Below are 26,333 nucleotides of genomic sequence, written 5' to 3' on the forward strand. Positions count from 1 at the left end.
TCTGGCAGGTGGTAAGCAAAAGGCAAACCTGGGAGCTGATAAGGTTCATACCAAGGATTGAATTCACATCTAGGTTCTATGTGTTTCCAGATTCTTCTTTTCAAATGACAACATTGTCCACAGACTTGTTGTTGAAAAGAGAAATTGAAAGGAGTTGCAATTTGTTTATGTGCACAGTTCTTTAAAAAAAGAGCTTGGATAGCCAAGCATATAGATAGTCTGATATTTAGTGTCACTTAAAAACCAGGATTTTCATTCATGTATGGAGACATGACTACTGTGCATTCTATCTTTCTTCATACAATACATATCAATTTCATCCCCAAATAATTAATAGAATATATTTGGACTGAACACCACATTAAAAGAGTACGTTATAGCAAATGGCTGGATGTGGTAACAACATGTAAACAAGTTGAAGCAAAGCTAAAAAACGGAATGGTTAAAGACCATGATAACGATCCTGTTAGGTGAAGTATTGCAGGTTTGGCAAGACCACTAGATTAAATGAGAGAAACACAAATAATGACTTCCTGCTGTCCTCTCATTAACAGTTATTGGTGTACTAGCACGCATGGACAATAAAGATCTTGATTTGAATGGAACCCTGGTTCAGATCCCTGCTTGCCACAGAGAAGCCCCTGACTGACTTGGCTACGTGAGTTAGTGGGGCCTCCCATGACTCTGCAGGCATTATCCCTAACATGGAGTTCTGTCCTGTCTGACAACACACACTCTTTGTTAAGTAACATAAGCAAGTGTTGTATTTGTCGAGCTAGTAAAAGACTGTGTGTGTGTGTGTTGGGGGGGGGGGGGGTATACGGAGGCAGGGTGGAAAGGAGAAGAGAGGGGGAGAGGGGGGGGGGGGCACAAAGTGTCTTAAAAGGTAGTGTGCAAAAAGGGAGGGAGGACATTCGTTTGTGCCCGGAGAACACAGAAGACAAATGGAGGAAGTGTTCTGTTCATGTGTAAGGGTCAGCAGCAAACATGCAGGTTTCTGCCACTTGGGTGGCCCAGTCTCTCTCTCTGTCTTTCTCTCTCTCTCTCTCTCTCTCTCTCTCTCTCTCGCCCTCAGTGATCAGCCCCTCAGGCCCTAAAAACCACCCACCCATCTCCCCAACCCACCCCTAAACTCCACCCCACCACACACACACTTTGGGCCAAGCGTGTCACTGAACGATTGACCGACCAACTGCCTCTTTATTCCCCCCCGGAAAAAAAACAGAGAAAACCCTGAGGTCTTCTACCGGAGCTGTTTGGTCCCTGTGTTTGAGCGCCCATGGAGGCTGCACTATCAAAGCCAAGCATGTATCATTACACCATTAGGACATCAACACACCACTTCTGATACATGGGTGTCTCAGACAGGCGCCCTGGTGGGCAGAACAGCAGGCATCCTTGGCCAGGCTCTGGGACTGTATTTAGATATCACTGTCTACGCTACATCCTTATGATTTATGACACCATGCAACCTGCAAAGTACCACTGCACTTACACTACTTACAGTGACAGTAACTGCCAAGTGCCCCGTTTAACCCTCCGCTAGCTAATGTGACAATATCTCCATGTGTGACAGGACAGACAAGGGAGAGCCTGACACAGAGCTTTGATACACTGCTAAATGAATACATGTAAATGTAGGTATGATAATGAGCGAATGATACATAGAATTGTAGCCCTCCATCCTAGCTTAACCCCAAGTCTAGTTGTGAGTTGAAAACACAAACCCAGCATTACCTCTAGTCCCATGCAGCCCCTGATTCAGCCCCAGCCCCAGCCCCAGCCCCAGCCCCAGCCAGAGGCAGGTCTGATATATGATCTGTGGGCTGACATCTGATCTCCAGCCCTGGAAAACACAAGCATCTGTCACATTTGGCCTGCAGGGGTGGGGAGTGACACTGAACACTCACCAACACATTGGTGAGTCGGTTACCTAGCCTTGTAGCTAACTAGCAAGCACACAAAAACACATAGTAATTAAATACACACACACACACACACACACACACACACACACACACACACACACACACACAAAAGTGATTGTGCATGCACACACACGCACACACAGTGGAGACAGGCAGGGGACTGGGCCTTTGTCTAAATAAACCAACTCCTTTAACCAAACAAGCAGAGCCAGATCTCATCAACGAGGCTAGCTGGGAGGTCAGATGCTGCTGAAAGGGTTAAGGTTGAACTGGAAAAAAATAGATAGTATAACAACTGGAACGTAACAATGCAATCTATGTGTCAAATGAATGTATGTCATTGTGTGTAACTGTCTGTAAATAGGCCATTCTTTTGACATCTGTCTTGATTGTAATGAAAGTCTTTCTGCACATTTTTTTTACATTGGCTGAGATGGTGTTTCACAGTGAGATCAAATATGTATATATATATAAAAAAAAGGGCCATGGTCCATTCTCTGGGCCTCGTGTTAAAGAACAACACAGAAACCATGGGAATATGTAGTGTAACGCATAAAACATGCAGCTTTAGTAATAAAAACAGTGACTTCAAACAAACAAGGCAGAAAACGGGCCAACATCATAATCTTGACAGCCAGTGACAGTGAACACCTCGCCCGGTCCCAGACACAATGGGAAGCAGGCGAGTATAAATCACCGTGGCGACGCAGACACCACCACCACCACCACCACCATCTAGGTTCTCCTCCCCACCAACCCTCCTTCGTGACTAAGGAGCTGCAGACCTGTCATTTAAGAAACACGCTGGCGAAGGAATGCAGTAAATCTTTTGACAGAGACAGAGAGGCAGAGAGAGAAACTGAGGGAGAGAGACAGAGAAGGAGAGACAGAGAGGGAGAGACAGAGAAGGAGAGACAGAGAGGGAGAGACAGAGAGGGAGAGAGAGAAACTGAGGGAGAGACAGAGAAGGAGAGAGACAGAGAGGGAGAGACAGAGAGGGAGAGAGAGAAACTGAGGGAGAGAGACAGAGAAGGAGAGACAGAGAGGGAGAGACAGAGAAGGAGAGACAGAGAGGGAGAGACAGAGAGGGAGAGAGAGAAACTGAGGGAGAGACAGAGAAGGAGAAAGAGAGACAGAGAGAGAAACTGAGGGAGAGAGACAGAGAAGGAGAGAGACAGAGAGGGAGAGACACCAGGAGAGAGACGTACAGACAGAGGGAGAGAGACAGAGAGACGTAAAGATAAACAGAGACAAAGAAAGGACAGTGAGGGAGAGAAAATTTGAGCTTCAAACCATTCTAGCAGTTTGTTGAAAATGGGAGGAGTTTGGTGGGGCTTGATGGGTTCTCTTTGGGTGGTCCAGCTCACCATTTTTGTGTACAAATAAACTTAACCCCCCCATTGTGGTTCCTTCTCTCTCACTGTTCTGCGGTGTGGCGTGCATACACACACAGAACACACACTTGCCGGCTGTAGCTGTGTTAAGGAATGTATGGAAAGTCACAAGGCAAACACCTCGCAAAGCTCTGTGACCAAACTTGACAAAGGTAGGTTCCTCAGTTTCAAGATGTGTGGACAGACCCCGATATATCAAATGATTTTGTGTGGATCACATTAGGGTTAAAGTGACTGTGAAGAGTTATAAAAAACGGTTAAAAAATACATTTATTTACTTGTCCATTATAGGGAACCCACCAAATATTAAGCATTCTTATTGTAAAAACAATCTTAAACACAACAAAGACACAAGGACCTTTGATAAATAAAGTTACTTTTATTTTTGACATTATGTAAAAAAGAAAAGATATGGAGAAGCTATATGTCAGACGTTTTCTGCTCTCTGGTTGGTTGGTGAGTGAGGTGGTGGTGGTAAGCCCCGCCCCGCTGGGTCTAGATCTCCATCAGTTGGTCGGATCCGACAATGACCTCGTTGGTTCGGTCCGCTGGGGACAAGGACAGACCAATGACAAATTAAGAACATATACAACATTCCATCATTCCCAACTACATATGCTCATGTTGTTGGGGGTCATTTCAACTAGAAAACACACACACGCACCACCTGGAAGTGTGTGTGTTTGTGCAGGACAGTCGAAGACCCCGACCTCAGGCTTTAACTGGTCTCCATCCAGATCTGAACGGCTAATCCAAACCAAACTATGGGGAAGGTGATTAATGATGCACACGAAGACATATTACAGTGTAAAGGAATTCGTCACAAAAGGCTGCTTTTGCCTTCGCTGGTCTGAGGTAAAAAGAAGTAGAGCATGCAACACCAGGAGACGCAGAGAGAGAAAGCAGGGGGGGGGGGGGGGGGAGAGTGTGTGCTCATTGTGTACAACAGAGGAAGGAATATCTCTGCTCACGCTGTGTGACTCACATTGTGGCGTGTGTGTGTGTGTGTCTCCTGTGAGCTGCTAGACACACCTGCAGACCTGTTGATATCCAGGCACAACAGACAGGCTTGGAGAGTGCGGTGAGCAGGCGTCTGTCTGTGGCCAGTAGACAGGGTGGTCTCTGTCTCTACACACAGCAGAGCTTGCCTGCTAACTGCTTTTTATACAGGGAGAGGAGAGGAGGCCAAATGCTTCTACCAGCCATGGGCAGCTGACGAGAGAGATGATCCACCCGACACACACACACACACACGGCCCCCCCCCCCCCCCAAACACACACACACACACACGGGTGCACACGCACAACCCACACACAACCCATCACTCTCAAACACACACGCATCGGTCGTTGGGTGGGGCATTGAAGCTCGTATCTTAAGGTTGACAAAGGTGTCCAGATGTTGCCACGGAATCGATATATGTAGTTCCTAGATCCTGAGCCTGTAACTCTTTCAATTCCTTTGAAATGAGACTCCCTTCAGAAAAACACAAAGGACCGCATCCAATCACAACCCAGCGTTTGCCTCAGGTTCACATTGGGCTTAGAGGGTTAACACCACTGTTCAACATGGCCCTAATTATCCTCACCAGTGAATAAAGGGAAGGGGGAAAAAAAAAGATGTGGCACTTTTTAATTCATTTAGATTGGGGAACATTCTATTTGAAGGGGAACTTTCAAAGCACTTTGATATGATCAAATCCAACTGTTTGGCCTTAGATGTTCATCAGAGAGGCTGACATCCCTCAGGCTATTCTTAGTCATTTATGGAGGTTATTAGAAGTCATCTTTTTATAATGATAGGCTATGAGTCTGTAGCACACACTGTAGACTCTCTTTGAGATGAACTACCAACTGCGAGTGTGTGCGTACATGGTGATGGATGGATGAGTGTGTATGTGTGTGTGTGTGGCGCAGGGGGAAGGGCAGCGGGAAGCAAAGGGGTCCCTGTCTTGTAATTTTGGGGAGGGCTGTGCTGTAAGCCTGTGCTTTCCAGGTTAGCAGAGGAGAACAAGGGCAAGTCCCAACTACCACAACCACAGAAAATAAATGAAAAAAAAAAGAACAAAGTGAGGGATGGAAAAATGACAGTCTAGCATGAGACACAGTCTAGCATGAGACGCAGTCTAGCATGAGACACAGCCTAGCATGAGACAGTCTAGCATGACACAGTCTAGCATGAGACACAGTCTAGCATGAGACACAGTCTAGCATGAGACACAGTCTAGCATGAGACACAGTCTAGCATGAGACAGTCTAGCATGAGACAGTCTAGCATGAGACACAGTCTAGCATGAGACACAGTCTAGCATGACACAGTCTAGCATGAGACACAGTCTAGCATGAGACACAGTCTAGCATGAGACACAGTCTAGCATGAGACAGTCTAGCATGAGACACAGTCTAGCATGAGACACAGTCTAGCATGAGACACAGTCTAGCATGAGACACAGTCTAGCATGTGACAGTCTAGCATGAGACAGTCTAGCATGAGGCAGTCTAGCATGAGACACAGCCTAGCATGAGACAGTCTAGCATGAGACACAGTCTAGCATGAGACACAGTCTAGCATGAGACACAGTCTAGCATGACACAGTCTAGCATGAGACAGTCTAGCATGAGACAGTCTAGCATGAGACAGTCTAGCATGAGACACAGTCTAGCATGACACAGTCTAGCATGAGACAGTCTAGCATGAGACAGTCTAGCATGAGACACAGTCTAGCATGAGACACAGTCTAGCATGAGACACAGTCTAGCATGAGACAGTCTAGCATGAGACAGTCTAGCATGAGACACAGTCTAGCATGAGACAGTCTAGCATGAGACACAGTCTAGCATGAGACACAGTCTAGCATGAGACACAGTCTAGCATGTGACAGTCTAGCATGAGACAGTCTAGCATGAGGCAGTCTAGCATGAGACACAGCCTAGCATGAGACAGTCTAGCATGACACAGTCTAGCATGAGACACAGTCTAGCATGAGACACAGTCTAGCATGAGACACAGTCTAGCATGACACAGTCTAGCATGAGACACAGTCTAGCATGAGACAGTCTAGCATGAGACAGTCTAGCATGAGACAGTCTAGCATGAGACACAGTCTAGCATGAGACAGTCTAGCATGAGGCAGTCTAGCATGAGACACAGTCTAGCATGAGACACAGTCTAGCATGAGACACAGTCTAGCATGAGACAGTCTAGCATGAGACAGTCTAGCATGAGACACAGTCTAGCATGAGGCAGTCTAGCATGAGACACAGTCTAGCATGAGGCAGTCTAGCATGAGACACAGTCTAGCATGAGACAGTCTAGCATGAGACACAGTCTAGCATGAGACAGTCTAGCATGAGACACAGTCTAGCATGAGAAAGTCTAGCATGAGACACAGCCTAGCATGAGACACAGCCTAAGAGACAAAAAGCAGGTAAGACACTATCTAGAAGAGAAGGGAGAGAAGGTGAGGATCAGAGGACGCAGAGGAGGAGAAAAGCACCCAGGGTCAGTCGGTGGGAAGGTAGCTGCGGCGGCTGTGGAGTAGGCTAGGCTGCGTTCGCTAGCTAGCGACACCCCTGTTGTTCAGTCAATTAGGCCGAGCAGCCTGTGGCCATCTGAGAGGAGCCTCTGGTCTCTGCTCTCTCTGCTCCTGTCATTGATGGAGAGGTTAGAGACCAGGCCAGGACCACCCAGAATTCAACAGCCTGCAGACCAGCCCTCCCCCGACACACACAGGAATGGACACACACACAGGCGCGAACGCACATTCAAGCGTGGACGCGCACGCACGCACGCACAGGCGAGGACACACACGTGAACGTGGACAAACACAGGCAAGAATGGGCACATAGACACACAAACAGACAATACCCAAATCCTTGAACACACACGCATATATGACCCCCCCCCCCCCTCCTAAATCCCAACAACACACAGCAGAGTACACACACAGCCCCCCAGCACGATCTAGGGACAAGAGGATTAAGAATATTGAAAAAATAGAGCTCAATTATACACACTGAGTTCAGTTTTAATACACTCTTAGGGCAGGGTAGAAAGCATGGCGCACGCGGTGGCACCACACACACACACACACACACAAACGCTTGTTAACTGTAGCAGACTCATAAAGATAGAAAAGTTACATGCATATACTCAGAAAATGGCAACAACAACTTTATGTACATGCACAAGAGGCAAATGAATTTGTATAAATGCCAGTGATGCATTCTGAATGTATGCACATTGTGTGTATATGTGTGGGTATGTGTGTGTGTGTGTGTGTGTCCTCACCCTCTGGCTCTATGCGTTGTCCACTCCCCACTAGGCAGTATTTGATGTCCGCTCCCCGGCCGATGTGTGCGTTACTACAGATCACACTGCCTTGGATGTTACACCTGCGCACCAACACACAGACATACACACACGGTTAGAAGCGAGAGACTTCAGGTCTAAGCTGAAGACAGATGGAGCTGTGATATTGTCGTAGTTGGGAAACAATATGTTGATCCAAATGTTTGGAATAATGACATGAGTCTGGCTTTGAACTACTTTGGCGCGCGTCCTCTCTCTCTCTCTCTCTCTCTCTCTCTCTCTCTCTGACACACGTGTGCGTGTGTGCGAGTTCACACACACACAAACCTCATTTTGCTGTCTGTTTACAGCAGTTAAAGAATAATATTTTTCTGGGATCACTTTGGCACCGTAAAACTTTATTTGCAGTTTTGTGTTCACTTGTCAAGTCAGAGCCAACCTTCTGCTAGGATGCATGAAGACCATATTTACAATAAACCGGTTCTCTTTCATGTCTGTCCTCTAATGGCACGACTGAAGACCTTGTCCCCCTCCTGCCACGCCCCCCACCCCCCCCCACCCCACCCCCGCACACACACACACACATTTTTGCTCACCCAACAGACAGCTGAAATCTGACACCAACTTTCATTTTGTCTTTAAGACATGGATTAGCATTTATATTAAAGACAACACAAGCCTGGGCTTGGCGTGTGTAAATGATACAGTGACATCATCAACACGAGACCAGACAGCTTCTATTACCCCGCTGAAGGTGGGTCCGACATTTGAGACAGGTGAAACACACCTGCGACATTCCGGACCTCAGAAGTCCTTGTGCAGCCACACACTCTCACAACATGTCCACGTATTGTCCAGCAGGAACCACTGTTGTTTCTCAGCAGTGCCTGTGTTCAGGGTGGATTTCTATCCATCATTATGACTATATCTAGTATCCCTATGCTGGCACAGGGTTATTTAGGTCTAGCGTTTAGATCCCATTAAGTAGCTAATCATCTCTGGGACTGGTGTGTGGGGCCTCCAGGGACCATCTGGGCGAGGTGAGGGAGGGAGGGAGGGGACAGGGTCTGCTCTGTGGGGCAGGAGGAGGGGCAGGAGGAGGGGGCCACCCTCCTGTCTCCCTCCAGGCTCTGACGCAGGCTCGCTTGGCCCAGCCTCCTCTCCACACACAGGCAGGTTTGTATTGGCTGTAGCCAGCGCTGCAACGCTCCATTCAGGTGGTTGGAGAGGGGGGGGGGGGGAGGGAGAGGGGAAGGAGGGTTTGTGAGATTGTGTATTTATGTGACTATATTTACATGTGTGCGTTTGTGTTTGTTCGAGAGCTACAGTGTCTGCCTGTGTGTGTGTGTGTGTGTGTGAGTGAGAGAGGAGCATTTCTGAGATATGTGGATGAGTGTGCGTGTGTATGTGTGTGCGTATGTGTGTGCGTGAGCTCACGCGCGCGTGTGACTGGCCAAATGGAGATTACAAGGCTGGGAGTTTTTTAAACAGGGAGAGAGGGAGAAGGAGAGAGACCACCAAAGAAGTCTGGTCCTGAAACACCACTAATTACTGACACTACGCTCCTTCTTGCTGTGACCCCCCCAGATCACCCCAACCACCCACCACCTAACCCCCCCTAACCGCCCACCCCTGCCGCAGCCCCCCCCACCTCACCCACCCCCAAATATCCTCCGCTTTGTAAACAAGCGCTCCTACAAGCAAACAAAAGCCCAGAAATGCAAGAGGCTTCTCTTACATGCCCCAGATCGCCTAATCCTCTCCTACATTTTTTTTCTTCCTCTCTCTCCTCTTCTTATGTTGTGAAAGAAAGAATTGCCATTTCTTTCTTTCCCTCTTTCTTTTCTCTACCCCTTCCTTTCTTTCACTCTTTTAGTCTTTCGTTCTCCTTTATGTGTGTACCAACTCAGACATGAGGGTCCCTGGGTCTCTGAGACCTCCCAGGCCCCTCACAGAGGAGAGACTAGTGGGTTCAGACCACGACTCTGGACCGATAAAGCTTCTTCTCTGGGATTTAGACCCAGTCTGGATTGCATATAACAGACTCCCATTCTACCTCTCAGTGGTTCTTCTCACAGTCGGCCATGTCCTGCTCCCAGGCCCGCCTGGGCCCTGAGGAACATCCTTTCACCACAAACAGCTGGAGTGAAAACACTTCTTTTTTTTCTTTTTTTTCAATTAGAAGATGTCAGCTAATGCTAAACTGGGAACAGACAGAGCACTATTCGTGTATCACTAGTCCTTGTTCAATGAATCTGCTGAAGAGTAACTCGGTTAATTTGATTTGGGTAAAAAGCAAAAGACTAAATGAGACCCATGTGTCTCCTCTGTCCTGCTTCCAGTCTCTGGTCTTATTACATTGTTTACCCCACTGAGGAGGATCGATGAAGACACCATGTTGTTGGTGAGAATCTGTAGCCTCGTTTAACTGTGTGCATTCATCACCTATGTGTTTATGTATGACGTTGTAACTGGGCTCCGCTTGACTGAACCCCAATAGACATTGTCAACATGGTGCTCTCTGTTTGCCCCCACATATCACACACAACAAGCCCCTGCCCCCCAAACCACACACACACACACACACACACAGCTGCCCACCCCCTCACAGGCAGGTATGCACACACACACACACACACACACACAGAAACAGACATGAGCACACACACGTGCACACACTCATACAACCCACACAAACACACTCACATTCTCTCACTCACTCAGTGGCATTTATCAATGTCCAGTTGTCCAAAGTAAGCTCAAGTATATCACCCAGTTCAACTCCCTGTGAGCATCATCTGGACAGTGAGTACATGTTGAGCTAGGTTATGCATATAACCTAACCATATAACCTAACCATATAACCTAACCATATAACCTAACCATATAACCTAACCATATAACCTAACCATATGACCTAACCATATGACCTAACCATATAACCTAACCCTAACCATATGACCTAACCATATAACCTAACCATATGACCTAACCATATAACCTAACCATATAACCTAACCCTAACCATATAACCTAACCCTAACCCTAACCATATAACCTAACCCTAACCCTAACCATATAACCTAACCCTAACCATATAACCTAACCCTAACCCTAACCATATAACCTAACCCTAACCCTAACCATATAACCTAACCATATAACCTAACCATATAACCTAACCATGTAACCTAACCATATAACCTAACCATATAACCTAACCCTAATCTAAAACAACACACAATACTTCTTCAGCTATGTGTGGCAGCTCATCCATTCATCATTAATCCTACCGAAAGTGTATGGCTCTCTACATCTACACTGACAATAATGAATTTACATAAGACTACTTGAGTATCCACTCTCCATTGCTCTTGTCTGGCACAGTGTAGCCCATGGGCTTTACCCTTTGGAGTGTCCGGGCAGACGAGCGCTGCAGTGTGTCTTACCCCTCCTCGATGGTGACCCCATGCATGATGATGGAGTTGGTGACCTTGACCTTCTCTCTGACGGTGGTGGAGGCTCCCAGAGTCGACCTCTTGATGGACGTCTTGTCTGCCAGCTGGCAGGACGCTCCGATGATGCTGTCTGCTCCCACCTGAGGCCCCACACACACACACACACACACACACACACACACACACACACACCCACACACCCACACACACCCAGGTACGCACACACACACACACACACACACACAGGTACGGACACACACACATACAGAAGTACGCACACACAGGTACACACACACACACACAGGTACGCACACACACACACAGGTACGCACACACACACACACGCAGCAAGGAATAAAGCTGCAATTAAAATGTGCTATAATACGTGTCTTATTTAGCTGTTTTGTAGCTGGAGCGGAGGGAGGGTCTATTCTATTGGAGCGTCCTGGTCCGCTCACCTGACATCTCTCAGAGACGACAGCAGTTGGATGGACAGCAGGCTCCTCACACAGTTTAGGGGCCTGAGGAGGGAGAGGACATGGCCTTTACACATCTGCTGATACCCCCCTGGGCTGCTCAGAGCGCCGACCACACGGGCCACGACTGAACGTCTCCACAAAAACGACCCGGGCCACCAAACCGGGCACCGGTCGCCTCGTGCCAGAAGACGGCCCTCACCAGGCGGTTGGCCTCGATGTAGGTCGCCAGCGTGTTGACGCGGTAGCACACGCCCTCGCCGTCGTCCTCCATGACGTGCACGTAGCAGCGCAGGCGGCCGCCATGGTAGGCGGCGCTCATGTCGCCGCCGTGGTCGTTCCAGCAGGAGCGCTCGCGGGCCAGCTGCAGGAGGGGCTCGTCCACGGGCGCCATCCGCAGGATCTCTGGAGGACGAGGACACAGGCTCCATCACCAGGAGATAGCTAGGGACGCTACCTCTTACTGACTTACAATGTTCTAGAAGGGCGGGGCTTGATATTTTTTTGGGGGGAGGAGCTTGGGTTACATGGTGCCAGACAAGAGCAATCGAGAGCAGATCGGTAAAGATCTGGTTTGGTTTATTTCCAGTCGAGACGCAGATAGGCCTCATAGTGTCAGCTCCCCAGGGTGTGTTTAGACGAGCACTAGGCTTCAATGTGAGGGTCCTTCGGTCTCACCCAGGCTGGAGTTCCCGTCCTTCCTGTTCAGATCCTGGTCAGGGTCCTCCTTGTCCTTGGGACAGCTGCTAGCCCTGGAGAACTGCTTCCTCACCAGGTATGGGACCAGCTCGCCCCGGATGGAGGAGATGGACCTGGGGAGAGGCACGTCACCCACTGATGATGGTGTCAGCAGTGACCAGCGGTTAGGGGCAACTGGCAGGCGGGTGAGGTCAGGTGGTAGGGGCAAGAACGGATGAACGAGTGATGTGTGTGTGGGGGGGGGGCTTTTACACATTTTACAAGCCACATTAATTATACCGAGAGAGATGGGGATTGATGGTGAAAAGAGAGGGAGGGGGGAGGGACAGAGAGGCAGTGATTAGTGAGAAAGAGAAACAAACGAGAGCACTAGTTCCTGGTTTCCTCTCAGACTGAATGGATGGCCATGCAGGTTTTTAAACCCTCTGTAGGCCTGCAATCTCACTCTCTTGAGTGAACCATGGTAGAGGCTTGTCAAGAAAGAGAGGGAGAGAGAGACAGAGAGAGGGATGTGTGAAGGTAGAAAGAGAGAGAGGTAAGGAGGGAGGAAGGATAAGGATTTTGAGAGAAGGGAGGGGAGGACAGACGAGAAGTTTGAGCAGATTAGTAGAAATGATATTAATATCAGGAAGAAGACTGTAAATTAAAATGGTATGCAACACGGGAGGAGGAGGAGCGAGGAGATTAGTGTTGAGGAGAGGAGGTGGGGAACAGGAGAAGAGGGCAGGGCTGAGGAGGAGTGGAGGGAACGCTGGAAGGAGAGAGAAGAAGAGGGAACCCATGTTCATGCCACCTGCGTTTATTTCCACCACCACTTAAAGGAGCTGTTGGGACGCCTCACAATGCCAGTTTGAACCAGCACAAAGGGCCTGAGGCTGAGAGCAAGGCGGGGCAGGCGCAGAGGGGGGAACCAGGAGGTAGAGGAAGAAGGTTGGAGTGGATGGAGGGGAGGGGGGACAGGAGGGTGGGAGGGGGGTGCAATTACTATGTCCTCTTTCCCATTCAAGCCTTTTCTGGTTAGGTAGGGTTTAGCCAATGACCAAAACGTCTGATTAAAGCACAGGAAGTAAACAGGAAGTTGTGGCAGGAAGTGAGTTGTAGAGCTGAGGTGATTGGCTGGCTCTTACTCTCACAGGTGGCTAAAGGGCTAATAAACTGCTACAGTGACACATAGTAAAACTAATTAACACCTAGCTAGAATGCCTGGCTGACTAAACACACCACACGCACACGTATGGACACACACACACAAGCTTAAACACGAAACGAATATGGATGTGGATTGCTACTACACATGGCTATGATGTACATACTGTAGGAGAACAACTCAGGTGGAAGTGCTGTGCATATTATGGTTGCGTTTGCGGAAAGACACCTTTGGGGATATCGACGGCTGACTTACTTGTTGTCAACCAGGAATTCCACCACTGATTTCTTCAGGCAATACAGGTGGGCGTCAACCAGACCTGTTTTAATATGCATCCTGGGATGTCTGGAGAGCAGAGGAGAACAACACAGAGAGAGAGAGAGTTACATAAGGATGAAAAGGGAGCGAGAGGTGGAGAAAGGGAGATGTAAAGAAAGAGAAAGAAGGAAATCATTCCATCATTATAAATGGTCTCCTTAATGAACTACGTCTAACAGTCTGAATGTTTTAAACTGTTTGCGTGACACAAAGCAGAGATGCTGATATAAACTTCAAGAGGTGTCCTGGTGACATCTGTGTATTGTCCACTACCAGCCACCGTACCATCCGGCCAGGCCCATTCTCTCAAGCCTGCAGCCAACAGCCGGGGAGGAGCTGCTGCCATGGCGACCGATGGCGGGGCCAGTCTAACCAATCAGACGGCTGGCTGGACCTCCCAGAAGGTTTACTATCTGCTAGTGACATGGGGGACGTCTAGGGGAGGAGAGGAAGGAGACCAGGAGAAAAGACAGAAGCAGACTGAGTAGTGTGTGTGTGTGTGTGTGTGTGTGTGTGTGTGTGTGAAGGGGGGTTGTGTGTGGGTGTGTCCGTAGGAAGGGGGGAGGGGGCGTGTGTGTAGGTGTTTATGTGGACCTAACTCATGTTTGGTCCAGGTGAGTCTATAAACAGCCTCTCAGACAGAGCTGAGGGCTCCGGTGAGCGACACGCCCTGACAGTCTAGCCTCCCCACCATGATCCCAGCAGTGAATCACTGCTCTAATGACCTGCTCTGCTCTGGCCTAGGGTGGTCTGGTCTGGCCTGCTTAACATAGCCTAGCTGGTGACAGGTTGATGTGGATGAAAAGGTGTTTATAAATCAAGACCAGAAGAAAACCCTGTCGCCATAGAAACCTCTATGGGTAAAGTGTTTTCCTTCCGAGGTCACCTTCTCCCTCCCTTCATCAGCATCCATCCTCCCTCATCCTTCTTTCTTTCCTACTCCCCCTCCATCCCTTCCTCCCTTCTCCTACTCTCCTTCCTGTCCGTCCGCCTTGCTTGGGTGAAGAGTACGATTTGAAACATTGAAAATGAGTCAAGAGTGTTTGGTCTTACAGATGGGGTATCCAGATGCAAGGGGTGTAAATCATGGTGTGTCATAGTGTGTGTGTGTGTGTGTGCGGGGGGGGCGGGGGGAGAGAGAGGGGGGTATGGCATGGTAGGGGTGCGGACATGCGGGTAAACAAAGCAGAGGTAAATTATGACAACTTTTGAGTGCTTCCATTAAACAGCACAGAGGGACCATATGTTGGATTCACCAGACGAAGGAATGGAGGCAGGCCTGTTCTAGAACATCCCCCTCACACACACACACACACACACACACGTGGTTCCAATGTGCTCCTCCATGCAATAGCTAACATGTTGTCATATCCTCTTGAGTGGCAGCGTGCTTACGGGTGTATGTTTGGTGTGTGAGTGTGTGTTTGTGTTTGTGTGAGAGAGGAAAACAGGGGCTGTTTATGGCGTGGGACACCCATGTGTAAACACACACACAAGTGGGCCAGGGCCTGTCTTCCTGGTAGGCCCAAATCAAAGCCTAACTAAACTTTGGTAGAGTATACTCGCTAGACACTACTCTAGACAACATGGTCTAGACATGAACAGGGGGCATTTTCCGTCACAGAATAGGTCAGTCTGAAATCTAAGACACAACAGACAGCAGTTGGAATAGGAGAACTTCCCACAAAAGCACATGGATTCACCTTGGCCACCACACACGAACAACTGTCTGACCCTAAGCCTTTACATTTCCCAAACAGTCACATGTTGGGGAATCCGGTTGCTGTCTCTGCTGTAGTTCACACTGACAAGGGAAACAAGAATCTGGAAAAGTCCTCCGGCGAGTGTGACTCACCAACAGCTTAATGACTTGCTACTAAAAACCTCAGCATGCTACGCTGGCTAGCAGCCCCTAAAACAGGCACATTCCACAGCCCCGCTGTCTGAGGTCATACTGATTACTAGCTCATACAAGACGACAGAGTGTGTGTGTGCGTGTGTGTGTGTGTTTGTATGCGAGTACACGAGTTTGCGGATGGTGCTAACTACCCTCCAGGAGCTAGTCTGTGTCAACAACACAGGCCCAGTCCAAAGTACACAGCCAGCTACCCTGGGCTGCTGTCCCCATTAGGACCCGTGTCCTCGTAACCCCTCTCTCGTCGGAGCACAGTGTCAACGCCGAGGGTGAAAGAGGTTCCCACTCGGGGGTTTGGGAACCAACAGTCAAAAGCTCCATCCTCCACCTGTCACCTCACAATAGGCTGCTGCTATTCAGGGAGAGGAATGCAGGAGGGGTGGGTTTCACGGGGCATGTGGGACAAGACTGCTTGTGGTACCAGCACTGTTAACCCTCTTAAATGAACCATGTGGACCGGTACGACTGTGCTGCCTTTTTGATATAAAAGATACCACAGTGTGGGGTATGTGGAGGACTTATGTGTGTGTATATACACACCGTATATTCTGATCGTGTTGTTGTATTGTAAATGAGCTGCTGCTAATGGACTATTGATCCCAACTGGAGCTTGTCAAAATAAACTGCTGGCCAACATTTCAGCTTCCAAGAAACATCGTTCGCGAAAAACAGAATTTTGTGAGAGGAGAAAAGCTCCTATTTGAGTAACTTCCTGTGTCTAGAATGCCAAGTCTTGGCCTTCCCTCTGCTAGGGAGGGAAAGGCAGAGCCCCGTTGTAAAGGAATGTACAGGATTTTGCAGGAGTCTTCACAGTATGGAATCAACTGTCAGGTGGGCTCAGATCCCAGGTCAGCCTGTTTCCAGCCTCCGCAGGCCGGCATGTGGGAGGTGGAGGGGAGTGACAGTGGGGGAGGGAGTGGGAGAGGGGGAGGGGGAGGGAGAATCCTCTGGCCTGGGAAGAACTCACAGCTACAGTAGGAGATGGACCACAACAGTCATGACTCAACATCGGGAGGGGGGAAAACGTTTTGGAGACGTTTTTTCCCAAACTTACAGAAGGTTAAGAGTTAAGTTAAGAGCTAGACCGACGAAAAGAAGAAGAAACCTTTATTGATCACGCCCAATCACACACACACTCTCACACACACTCACACACACACACCTACAGGGAGAGGAAGACCAAGCCTGATCCATAGAGATTCACTTCTGAAAATGGATTTGAGATCCAGACCAGACCGGTCATCAGAGACCCTGTCAGGGGTCTATGAGAGCACAACCACAACTGAGGGTCAAGTCAACAGGCAGGTTACATTAGGGTAGGACACCAGGCCAGGCCAGGCCAGGCCAGGAGCATGTGTGGGTACATTCCCCCTCCATACATCAGCCTGTCCATGTCTGTCTAAATACCAGTGCAGACAGGACCCTGGAGACAGAGACAGCTTAGACAAACAGGCCAGAGACTGGAGCTGGGCTGGACGCAGACTCTCAGACAACTAACACCCTGCTCAAACTTCCTAGAGCTGAGGGGAAAAACAAGGTTAATGGGACAGTGTGTGTGTGTGTGTGTGTGTGTGTGTGTGTGTGTGTGTGTGTGTGTGTGTGTGTGTGTGTGTGTGTGGGGCTTGTGGAGGTGAACAGCCTTGAAACGGAGACCTTTGACTTCTGTGCTGAAATAAATGGCAATGGTGTTGAGGCTTTGGGTTGAACTGACCCAGCTTGGAGGTATCACAAGGGAGACAAACTCATTCCACCAACCCCCCCCCCCATTTCTCAATAGGGCAAAGCCACGCATACTTCACATTGTAAGCATTTAAGCTTAGACGCTGAAAGTATTCGAAAGCACTTGTTTGAGCCGTGTTCTCCCAGGTCAAAAACCACGAGGCCTGTTATCTTGAGGTTGGACATGTTTGAGCATTTATGTGTGGATAAAATGGTGCCTGTCTTGTATGAATGTGTGTAAATGGTCATATGTGGCCTATATAAAAGTCTTAAAGTGTAAGCTCAGCTTGAGTATGTTGCCTCGATAGTGTGTGACATCCTAGGAGGGTGTATGTGTGTGTTTGTGTACATTTCCCGGGGTGTGTGTGTCTGAACGTGTACACGCTAGCATGTGTGTGGGGACGATTTCCTCTCGCAGGGAAGCGTGCTGGCAGCTGCAGCGGCCTCTCTCTTATTGGGCAGGATTTACAGTGGCTCTGGCTCCCTGAAGTATTTACGAGCTCCCAAAACACCCGCTCCCACACAACACGACCCACAGCCCCAGGCCCAGGACCAGGCCCAGGCCCAGGCCCAGGCCCAGGCCTTGGGTACAGGACCAGGCCCAGGGTACAGGACCAGCCCCAGGCCCAGGCCCAGGACCAGGCCTAGGGTACAGGACCAGGCCCAGGCCTAGGGTACAGGACCAGCCCCAGGCCCAGGCCCAGGCCCAGGCCCAGGACCAGGACCAGGACCAGGACCAGGCCCAGGACCAGGCCCAGGACCAGGCCTAGGTCACAGGACCAGGCCCAGGCCCAGGCCCAGGCCTTGGGTACAGGACCAGGCCCAGGGTACAGGACCAGGCCCAGGGTACAGGACCAGGCCTAGGGTACAGGACCAGGCCTAGGGTACAGGACTGAAGACTAGGGTACAGGACTAGGCCTAGGGTACAGGACTGAAGACTAGGGTACAGGACCAGGCCTAGGGTACAGGACCAGGCCTAGGGTACTGGACCAGGACTAGGGTACAGGACCAGGCCTAGGGGACAGGACTGAGGACTAGGGTACAGGACTGAAGACTAGGGTACAGGACTGAGGACTAGGGTACAGGACTGAAGACTAGGGTACAGGACCAGGACCATGCCTAGGGTACAGGACTGAAGACTAGGGTAGAGGACTGAGGACTAGGACCAAGACTAAGGTACAGTCCCAGGACCAGGACTAATGTTTAGGTTAGAGGACTAAGGACTAGGGCCTAGGAAGAAGTAAGGCTTAGAGATAAGCCCAGAATCAGTCAGGACTGAACAGACTGGAGAGACAGACCAGGACCAGAGCCAGGACCCACAGTCCAGGACCAAGGACTCCAGAGTAGAACCTTAAACCAGAGTAAGTAAGGAACAAAAGAAGGGGACGGACTCAAAATCCCCAGGAGCCAGATCTTCACCAAGCTCTGCTTTGTCCTGGCCGAACAACACAACCCAATCTAAGACACGTAGTAGTGATGACATGGGGGATTAGGAAGCTTAGACCAACAAGTGTGTGCAGGCGCCGAGTGCAGTTCACACACACATACACACACACACACACACACACACACAACCACCCACCTCAACCCAAAGCCTCTTGAAAAAACAACTCTTTATGGACGCGAGAAAGGGAAAAAGAGAGGGAGGTGAAAGAGAAAAGAAAGGGGGAAAAGAGGGTGGGCGCCGCCACAGCAGCCAGTTACTAAGCTGGGGCAAGAGGTCTGGTCTAGAAGGGACGGAGGCAGGAGGAGGTGCTGCAGAGAAGAGGGAGGAGGAGGAGGTAGGGAATGCGACAGGACATTAGAAAGGCTAGGGAGGGGATCTGACTCTGGTTGTGCTACCATGCTGTGTGGTGACACAGCATGCGCGGAGGAGCCACACACACTGGTTGACTGGCAGGAAAACTCACTTCCTCATGATGGACTTCCTGACGGCTAGCCCCTCCTCCAGGTCCGCCTCATTGGCCAGGAAAAGGAGGCGCTTCCCCGTGCCGTCCACGCCCACAAAGTCCCTCTGCTCACCTGGGGCACACACACGCGCACGCACACACACACACACACACGCACAGAAACACACAGCAGCAGTTTGGAGCATTAGACATCATCTGAGCCAACACCATGAGAGTCTGACGACCATCATGCGCCACATACAGTGGATGCGTCACATGTAACGCCATTTCAAGTTTGAAACCGTCAAATCTTACATAACACGTTCATTAAATGAACGTATTCATCAAATTAAGGATTTTCAACCTGTGACCTTTTGCATGCATGACCCATGCATCTACAGAGCTTCTAAGGCAGCATGGCGTTTCCGCTGCGGTATCTAAACCAGCTGTCGGGTGTGACGATGAGAGGCCCCGGCCTCAGAGACTGAGGCTCCCGGTGAGTCCCCGGGGTGGTGGAGGGGACGTCTGAAGCCCTACCTGCTTTCTTCTTGCCCTTCTGCCCCGGCACGGTCTCGGTGAACTCGTGGGCCTTGCTCATCAGCATGGCCAGCGTGGCGTTGTGGGCCCGGAACAGGTCCACCACCTCGTGGAGCGCCGCGTCCGTGATGAGGTCACAGCTCACCACCAGGATGTCTGTCTGGGGGGAGACACACACACACGGGGGGGGATCGACTCATATCCAGGAAGTTGAATCACCATTCGCCCAAACACTCCACACTTACAATATTCAATATTCGAATCATAATTCTACTGAAAACAGTCGTCTGAGGTGAACCGGCGAACCACAGTGACCGTCTAGCGGTACCAGTTCCGTTTGTTTATCAGAAGACATTCGGCTCCGTTGTCTTCTACATCTGTGACTAGGAACATATTCATCCTAACGTAAAACCGCCCATCCAGAGAATCCAAACAAGCCTTCGGTCGTCCTCTGACCACACACAACAAGAACATACGTCACACTCTCCGCTCGCGACGCTAGTTTATTCCGCTCGACGTTTACGTTACGCTCTTAGCAGCCAGGCCTTCTGGGCCCGGGCGCATCTGGACGGCGGCGGTGGCGTGCGCACGGGCCTCAACATACGGGGGCGAGGACGCTCCATGAAGAACCGTCAGCGCGTGAAGTGCCTGGCAGCGTTACCCCTAACGACAGCCGCGGTTTATGAAGGGGGGCCAGGGGTAGAGAGAGAGAGAGAGACGTTCACAGGAGATGTGGTGGACCTCCTTGATTATAAATATCGAGCATTCCTGTCTCCCGTCTCCCGTCCACTGTTAGCTTAGCGTAGCGTAGCGTAGCCTAGCCACACCACAGGGCTGGAGGGGCCACGCAGAGAGAAGCAGCCTGGGGCTGGTCCCGGACTCCACGAGTCCTCACAGCCTTCGCCATTGTTTCTGTTTGAGCTGTCTGCTCCCCATCTGCTGTGCCCATCTCCAGGCCTGTGGATAAATAAACAGAGGAGCCGAAGGCTGGGGAGAGGGGGGCCCCCGTTCTAGCGTGCATGGCTCTATAAAGCTACACGCCTCATTGGGGAGGCCTGGAGAGAGGAGAGGAGTGGAGGGGAGGAGTGGAGGAGAGAAGAGGACAGGAGAGAAAAAGCTGAGCGAGCTCAACCCTGACCGGCCTACATGCCTGTTTGCCTAATTTGCCTCCGAGCTGCCTGGTCTGCCTGTTGGTCGTCACTAGTAGGCCGTGGCTTTCAGTTCTGCACGCGGCGCACAGCGTAGCATAACAGGGAGGCAGCACACATGGTCAACAGATAACACTGAACCAGAGGGCCCCATCAACCCCCAGAGAACCTCTATGCAACCCCCCCCCCCCCCCCCCCGCCCCATTCTTTTCTCTCACTCGCTTATTGTATGACACTGTATAAGCATTACTAGTCAGGTTTAAATGCTGGTGCAGACATTAGAGGGTTGGGGGTCGAGTTTCATTTCTCCATGAAAGATCCCAGCATCCATTTATGCGTTATTTAAACCGTAAATCTATGCCTATTCACCGAATAGACCATTCAAGTTTGTCAAGCAACTGACTGCAAAAGTCGTTTTTTTCTCTTCCCAGATACAGTATCTCTTACACATCTCACAAAAAAATAGAACAGCATTTATCATCTTCATCTTAACTACCATGTGTAGCGATTAGCTAATACTGTACCAGTGGGTCCATCTGGCTATACACTGATGTGTGCTGTCAACAGGCTGGATCATCTGGCCCCATTAGCCCCCAGTCACAATGTCAGGGGAAAACGATCCTGTCAGACTCTAATGGCTATTTCCAGACTGAACCAAAAGTGGCCTGGAGACTTTGTGTTGCCGTAAGACATAGATACTTTCCCCACAGGCTATAACCTGGAGGCAGTGGGTGGAGGAGGTGGGTGGAGGCTGTGTTGAGAGGTTGTCGGTGGTGAGTGCTGGTAGAGGCTATGGGTGGAGGTTGTGGGTAGAGGTTATGGGTGGAGGTTGTGGGTGGAGGTTGTGGGTAGAGGTTATGGGTGGAGGTTGTGGTTGGAGGTTGTGGGTGGAGGTTGTGGGTAGAAGTTGTGGGTAGAGATTGTGGGTGGAGGTTGTGGGTAGAAGCTATGGGTGGAGGTTGTGGGTAGAGGTTGTGGGTAAAAGCTATGGGTGGAGGTTGTGGGTAGAGGTTGTGGGTGGAGGTTGTGGGTAGAGGTTGTGAGGAAAAGCTATGGGTGGAGGTTGTGGCTGGAGGCCGTTTATTAGAGGCTACCTGTGTAAGCACAAGGACACGGAGTTGGGCAGAGTTAGGCAGAGGGCTAGGCATGGCATGGGCTCTGGGGGTCTTCTGTGACAGTGGAATGGTATCAGCTGTGGGATCATGTGACCAGGGCTGGGCTGCTGGCCTGTCAGCAGGCCTGATCTCTGCTGTTTAGGTCAGGGCCACCCGCACACACTGGCTGGGCCTGCTCACTGCCAGGTGAGACCACCCTGGATGCAGGGGGGGGGGGAGGGGGGGGGAGAGGAGAAAGTAGAGGAGAGGAGAGACAAATGTAGAGCGGAGCTCAGCAATCAGACACCCCCAGTTGCACTGTTAAGTTGCTGAAGGCTGTCAGTAGTGAGACATTCCAATGACAAGCCTCCATCTAGGGTTTCACTCAGATTGCATGTGTCCCCCCCCCCACACACACACACACACACACAGGGGAGACATCACCCTGCACATAAGACGACGTCTTCACAGCGTGGCCGCTTTGTCGAAACACATTCACGTCAACGCCCATGTACTACTTTTCGAATTTGCGAAAACCCTTCCAACGGGTCATCGTCCACGTGCGATCCGGTCAGGTACATTTCACCATGTCCCCACGCGGGTTCGAGAGCCTTCATCTGCCGGGCAGGCTGTCTGTGAGCGTGAGAGCTCAGCCAGGAGAGGAGAGACGCACTGGCAGGTGGGGAGCAGAAGAAGAACTCCTGACCCCTCCGCCTCCCTCCCTCCCTCCCTCATGTCTCCTGTGTCCACACACACACACACACATAGCTGTGGGACACACACACACCCCAAGAACAATGGCCCTGGATGCTTGATCTTAACGGCCCAGAATGCAGCAGCAAAGCCTGTGCTGGTACTTGTCGTCTTTTCGATGATAGACGCTGAGGAAGCCTTTCAATGCTCGTCAGATGATGCGACAACCCTTCGTTGTCTACCCGATTTAGAGGCAGTTTGGAGGAGTCAATTTGGCTTAATCCTTCGCAATCTAAAACCAAGTGAAACATGCTCGTAAAAACGAGGCCTCGTCGTTTGAAGAGACGCACGTCAGACGCGCCCCTTATCTTATGGGTGAGACGCCTGCCAAGATCACCATCGACAGTCAATTTGGGGATTAATGCTTACCGCACATCTTTCAATAGACAGCTTACTGCTAAATGGCACTCCTTGTCATTACTGTAATAGAACAGAAACACCCATCTGTTTCCACAGTCCTGTGTTAGTGAGGAGATGTCAGAGGAGCAGTGTGTGCGTGTTTGTGAGAGAGAGAGAGAGAGAGAGAGCGACAGAGAGAGAGATCCCCCTATGTGGGGATTTGGTGCCCCATTGCCTGGCCTCATCTCTCATCACTCCACTTATGTGCATGCGTGTTATTGTGTGACTGTATGTGTGTGTGTGTGTGTGCCTTGGGGGCATTGCAACTCTGCTTTAATCTAGTCTACCATTAAGTTACATTAGAGAAGATAACAGTATACTGTGAGCATGCTGGAGCTGGCTTTCTCTGCTTGTCTGTCTGTATGTCACTCACTCTCACTCTATCACTCTCTCACTCTCTCACTCTGTCTCTGTCTGTCTTTCTCTCTCTCTCAATCTATCTCACTCAGTATCTCAGTCGTGTGTGTGTGTGTGCATGTCTGTGCTGCAGGTTGAGTCTTAATGATACGGTCTCTAACCCGGACGGCAGGAGTCTAGCTGTACTATGACATCATTTGTTTGGAGAATGAGAAGAAGCGAGGGGGGGAGAGGATCTAGAGGAGAGCGGGGAGGGGTGTGTGTGTGTATGTGTGAGTTTGCGTGTGTGTGTGTTTGGGGGGGGGGGGGGTTGAGGTTTTCAGCAGGTGAAATGAAGCACTTCTCCATGCTTCTAGGTGGAGGCCCAGGCCAGGAACACACGGATCAGTGGTTGCCCAGCGGCACACAGGATCTGCAGCCTCCACAACCCCCCTCTACCTCCCCACTGACCCCAGCCTCACTGCTGGGCTCAGGAGGAGCACAGGCCCCCCTCTACCTCCCCCCTGACCCCAGCCTCACTGCTGGGCTCAGGAGGAGCACAGGCCCCCCTCTACCTCCCCCCTGACCCCAGCCTCACTGCTGGGCTCAGGAGGAGCACAGGCCCCCCTCTACCTCCCCCCTGACCCCAGCCTCACTGCTGGGCTCAGGAGGAGCACAGGCCCCCCTCTACCTCCCCACTGACCCCAGCCTCACTGCTGGGCTCAGGTGGAGCACAGGCCTCCCTCACACACCAACTGTTCCCACTGACAACTACACTGACATACGCAAACAAGAGCACACACAGCACCTGGAAAAAAATACTTTATTACTGTCCGAATAGAATCCATTTCACTGGGAGGAGGCTTACTGACTGAGCAAGGCGACTTGGTTGGTTACTGACTGCATCTGCCAGTCGGGCACATACCTTGACCTTCTGCTGGATGTGTCTGAGGGCGTCGTACCAGTCGGGCACATACCTTGACCTTCTGCTGGATGTGTCTGAGGGCGTCGGCTGTGCCCATGTCGGCGTCCTCCGGGATGCACACCACGTCCAGCTTCATCTTCACGTCCAGCTTCATCTTAGGGTCTGTGCTGATCATCTTGTGGACCTCCTTGGTTGTGATGACGATGACCTCTGCATCAGAGAACGAGCAGACAGCGTGGATCGGTACAGGGAAACTGGACGGAGGATCGTTTGTGTTGTGAGGCGCACAGACTTGAGTGTTTTGAGAGTCTGTCCATGGTTGGTTTGTGTAGTGCGTCAACTGCAGTATTAATGTTATTTGCTAATATGGTCCAAGGCTGTTGAGGCTCAAAGTACTTTCAACATCAGTCAAAAACATGATGCCATGCATAGACCCTTTAGAGTCAGAGAGAGAGAGAAAAAGAAAGAGAGGGAGAGACAAACACACACAGACACAGAGAGAGAAAGAAAGATACAAAGAGACACAGACACAGAGACAAAGACAGACACAAAGAGACACAGAGAGAGCTCATACACTGCCTTACATTTCAGCCAGGTGTGGAGCAGCACTCTGAAACAGCATGAACCTCATAACATGGTACCCTTGTTCCTTACAGCCTGAATCAAAGGTTGGCATCAACTGCAGTCAATTAGAGAGTCCAAGAAAATGTCTCTTATTTCTTTCTCATAAAATGTCATTTTCTCTTAAGTATACAATATCAGTTTGACTTGTCCACTCATACTCCAGGTTATACAGCACAGAAGCACAGGACAGAAAACTGCGTTCGCAGACTACAGGGACTGGCTGCTTTAACTAGAACTGGATGGAGAACATTCATCAGAAAAAAGCCTCTGATTAGGAACCAAATATTCCTCAGCCTAACTCCAGTTTTCATCGATAAGCTAAATAATAGCATGTGATCGTACGATCTGCCATAGCGAAAATGTACTATGTGGCCTTTATAAATGTAAAAGTCTTCCAGCCAAACAAGCTAAACTTTTAGGTCTAGGGCTGTATGACAGAGAGAGAGAGAGAGAGAGAGAGAGAGAGAGAGACAGAGACAGAGACAGAGACAGAGACAGAGAGAGAGAGAGAGAGAGAGAGAGAGAGAGTTACCTTCAAAGCCCACTCTCTCCAGCAGGTTTAGGGGGTACCATAAGAGGGGCTTGTTGCCAACGGGTAGAAGAGGTTTAGGGGTATTGTAGGTAAGGTCCATCATGCGGGACCCCCCGCCAGCGGCCATCAGTACCGCTTGTAGCTCCATCTCACACAACTGGAAACATCACACACAGACATACAATGCTGAGTATATTATCATCCTTTTTGGCAAGATACTATGTCTCTAAAATGAAAAAAAAAAACTACGGTACGGGGGGGGACCTAATGCACGTATGGACTACACTAAGATGGTGGTCTAAGCAAGGTTTTTTTTTACGACGATGTCCATAATTTTTTATTGATTCTTAGCCTACAACTGTTGCTACTTTCTCTTTTCTCAGTAACTAGGGGGCAAGCTAAGCGAAAAGGAGTAAGTGTACTTACCTGTCACTTAGCACACAGAAGACGGCTAGACGAAATGTCTGTGACCAAACAGAATGAAATATGCACTTGCTGCTAATGTGGAATGTAGCTAGCAGGCTAGCTTCAGAACTATTATAACCTGGTGAATTAGTTCCTGACGTTAGCGCTGGTTTAGCAAAGAACGATAAAACGTCTTGTTATACTGGTAATACGCTGCGTTAATATAATTAACATTTAAAATGTAATAATGAAATAAGTTAGTGGCCCAACAGACTATGTTGTTGCTGCAGCATTGCACAGGCTGATGACATTTGAGTACCTGCGT

The 26,333-nt window shown here is 50.0% G+C and overlaps 1 protein-coding gene across 1 annotated transcript; it reads right to left on the reverse strand.

Moving 5' to 3' along the window:
* Window positions 1–3,681: 3,681 nt before the first annotated feature.
* On the reverse strand, window positions 3,682–26,333 carry eif2b3 (eukaryotic translation initiation factor 2B, subunit 3 gamma). Its single transcript, XM_084708366.1, has 12 exons — window positions 26,030–26,333; window positions 25,604–25,760; window positions 24,500–24,657; window positions 19,793–19,952; window positions 19,277–19,388; window positions 13,670–13,759; window positions 12,247–12,380; window positions 11,771–11,973; window positions 11,551–11,613; window positions 11,084–11,232; window positions 7,614–7,717; window positions 3,682–3,870 (listed from the first exon to the last, which is right to left on the reverse strand). The coding sequence occupies exons 2-12, from the start codon at window positions 25,749–25,751 to the stop codon at window positions 3,818–3,820; spliced, it is 1,374 nt and encodes a 457-aa protein (XP_084564492.1). The 5' UTR covers window positions 25,752–25,760; window positions 26,030–26,333; the 3' UTR covers window positions 3,682–3,817.

This window comes from Hypomesus nipponensis, chromosome 10 (genome assembly GCF_054491055.1).
Source record: "Hypomesus nipponensis isolate SF chromosome 10, ASM5449105v1, whole genome shotgun sequence".
Lineage (NCBI taxonomy): Eukaryota > Metazoa > Chordata > Actinopteri > Osmeriformes > Osmeridae > Hypomesus > Hypomesus nipponensis.

What these genes read in the sequence shown, in the direction of transcription:
- eif2b3 (XM_084708366.1), bottom strand. Translation starts at nt 25,751, where the DNA reads ATGGAGCTACAAGCGGTACTGATGGCCGCTGGCGGGGGGTCCCGCATG. An exon ending in GGAGAGAGTGGGCTTTGAAG is followed by an intron (nt 24,658 to 25,603) that starts GTAACTCTCTCT and finishes TCTCTGATGCAG; the next exon opens with AGGTCATCGTCATCACAACC. An exon ending in GAATTCCTGGTTGACAACAA is followed by an intron (nt 12,381 to 13,669) that starts GTAAGTCAGCCG and finishes GCCTCTCCCCAG; the next exon opens with GTCCATCTCCTCCATCCGGG.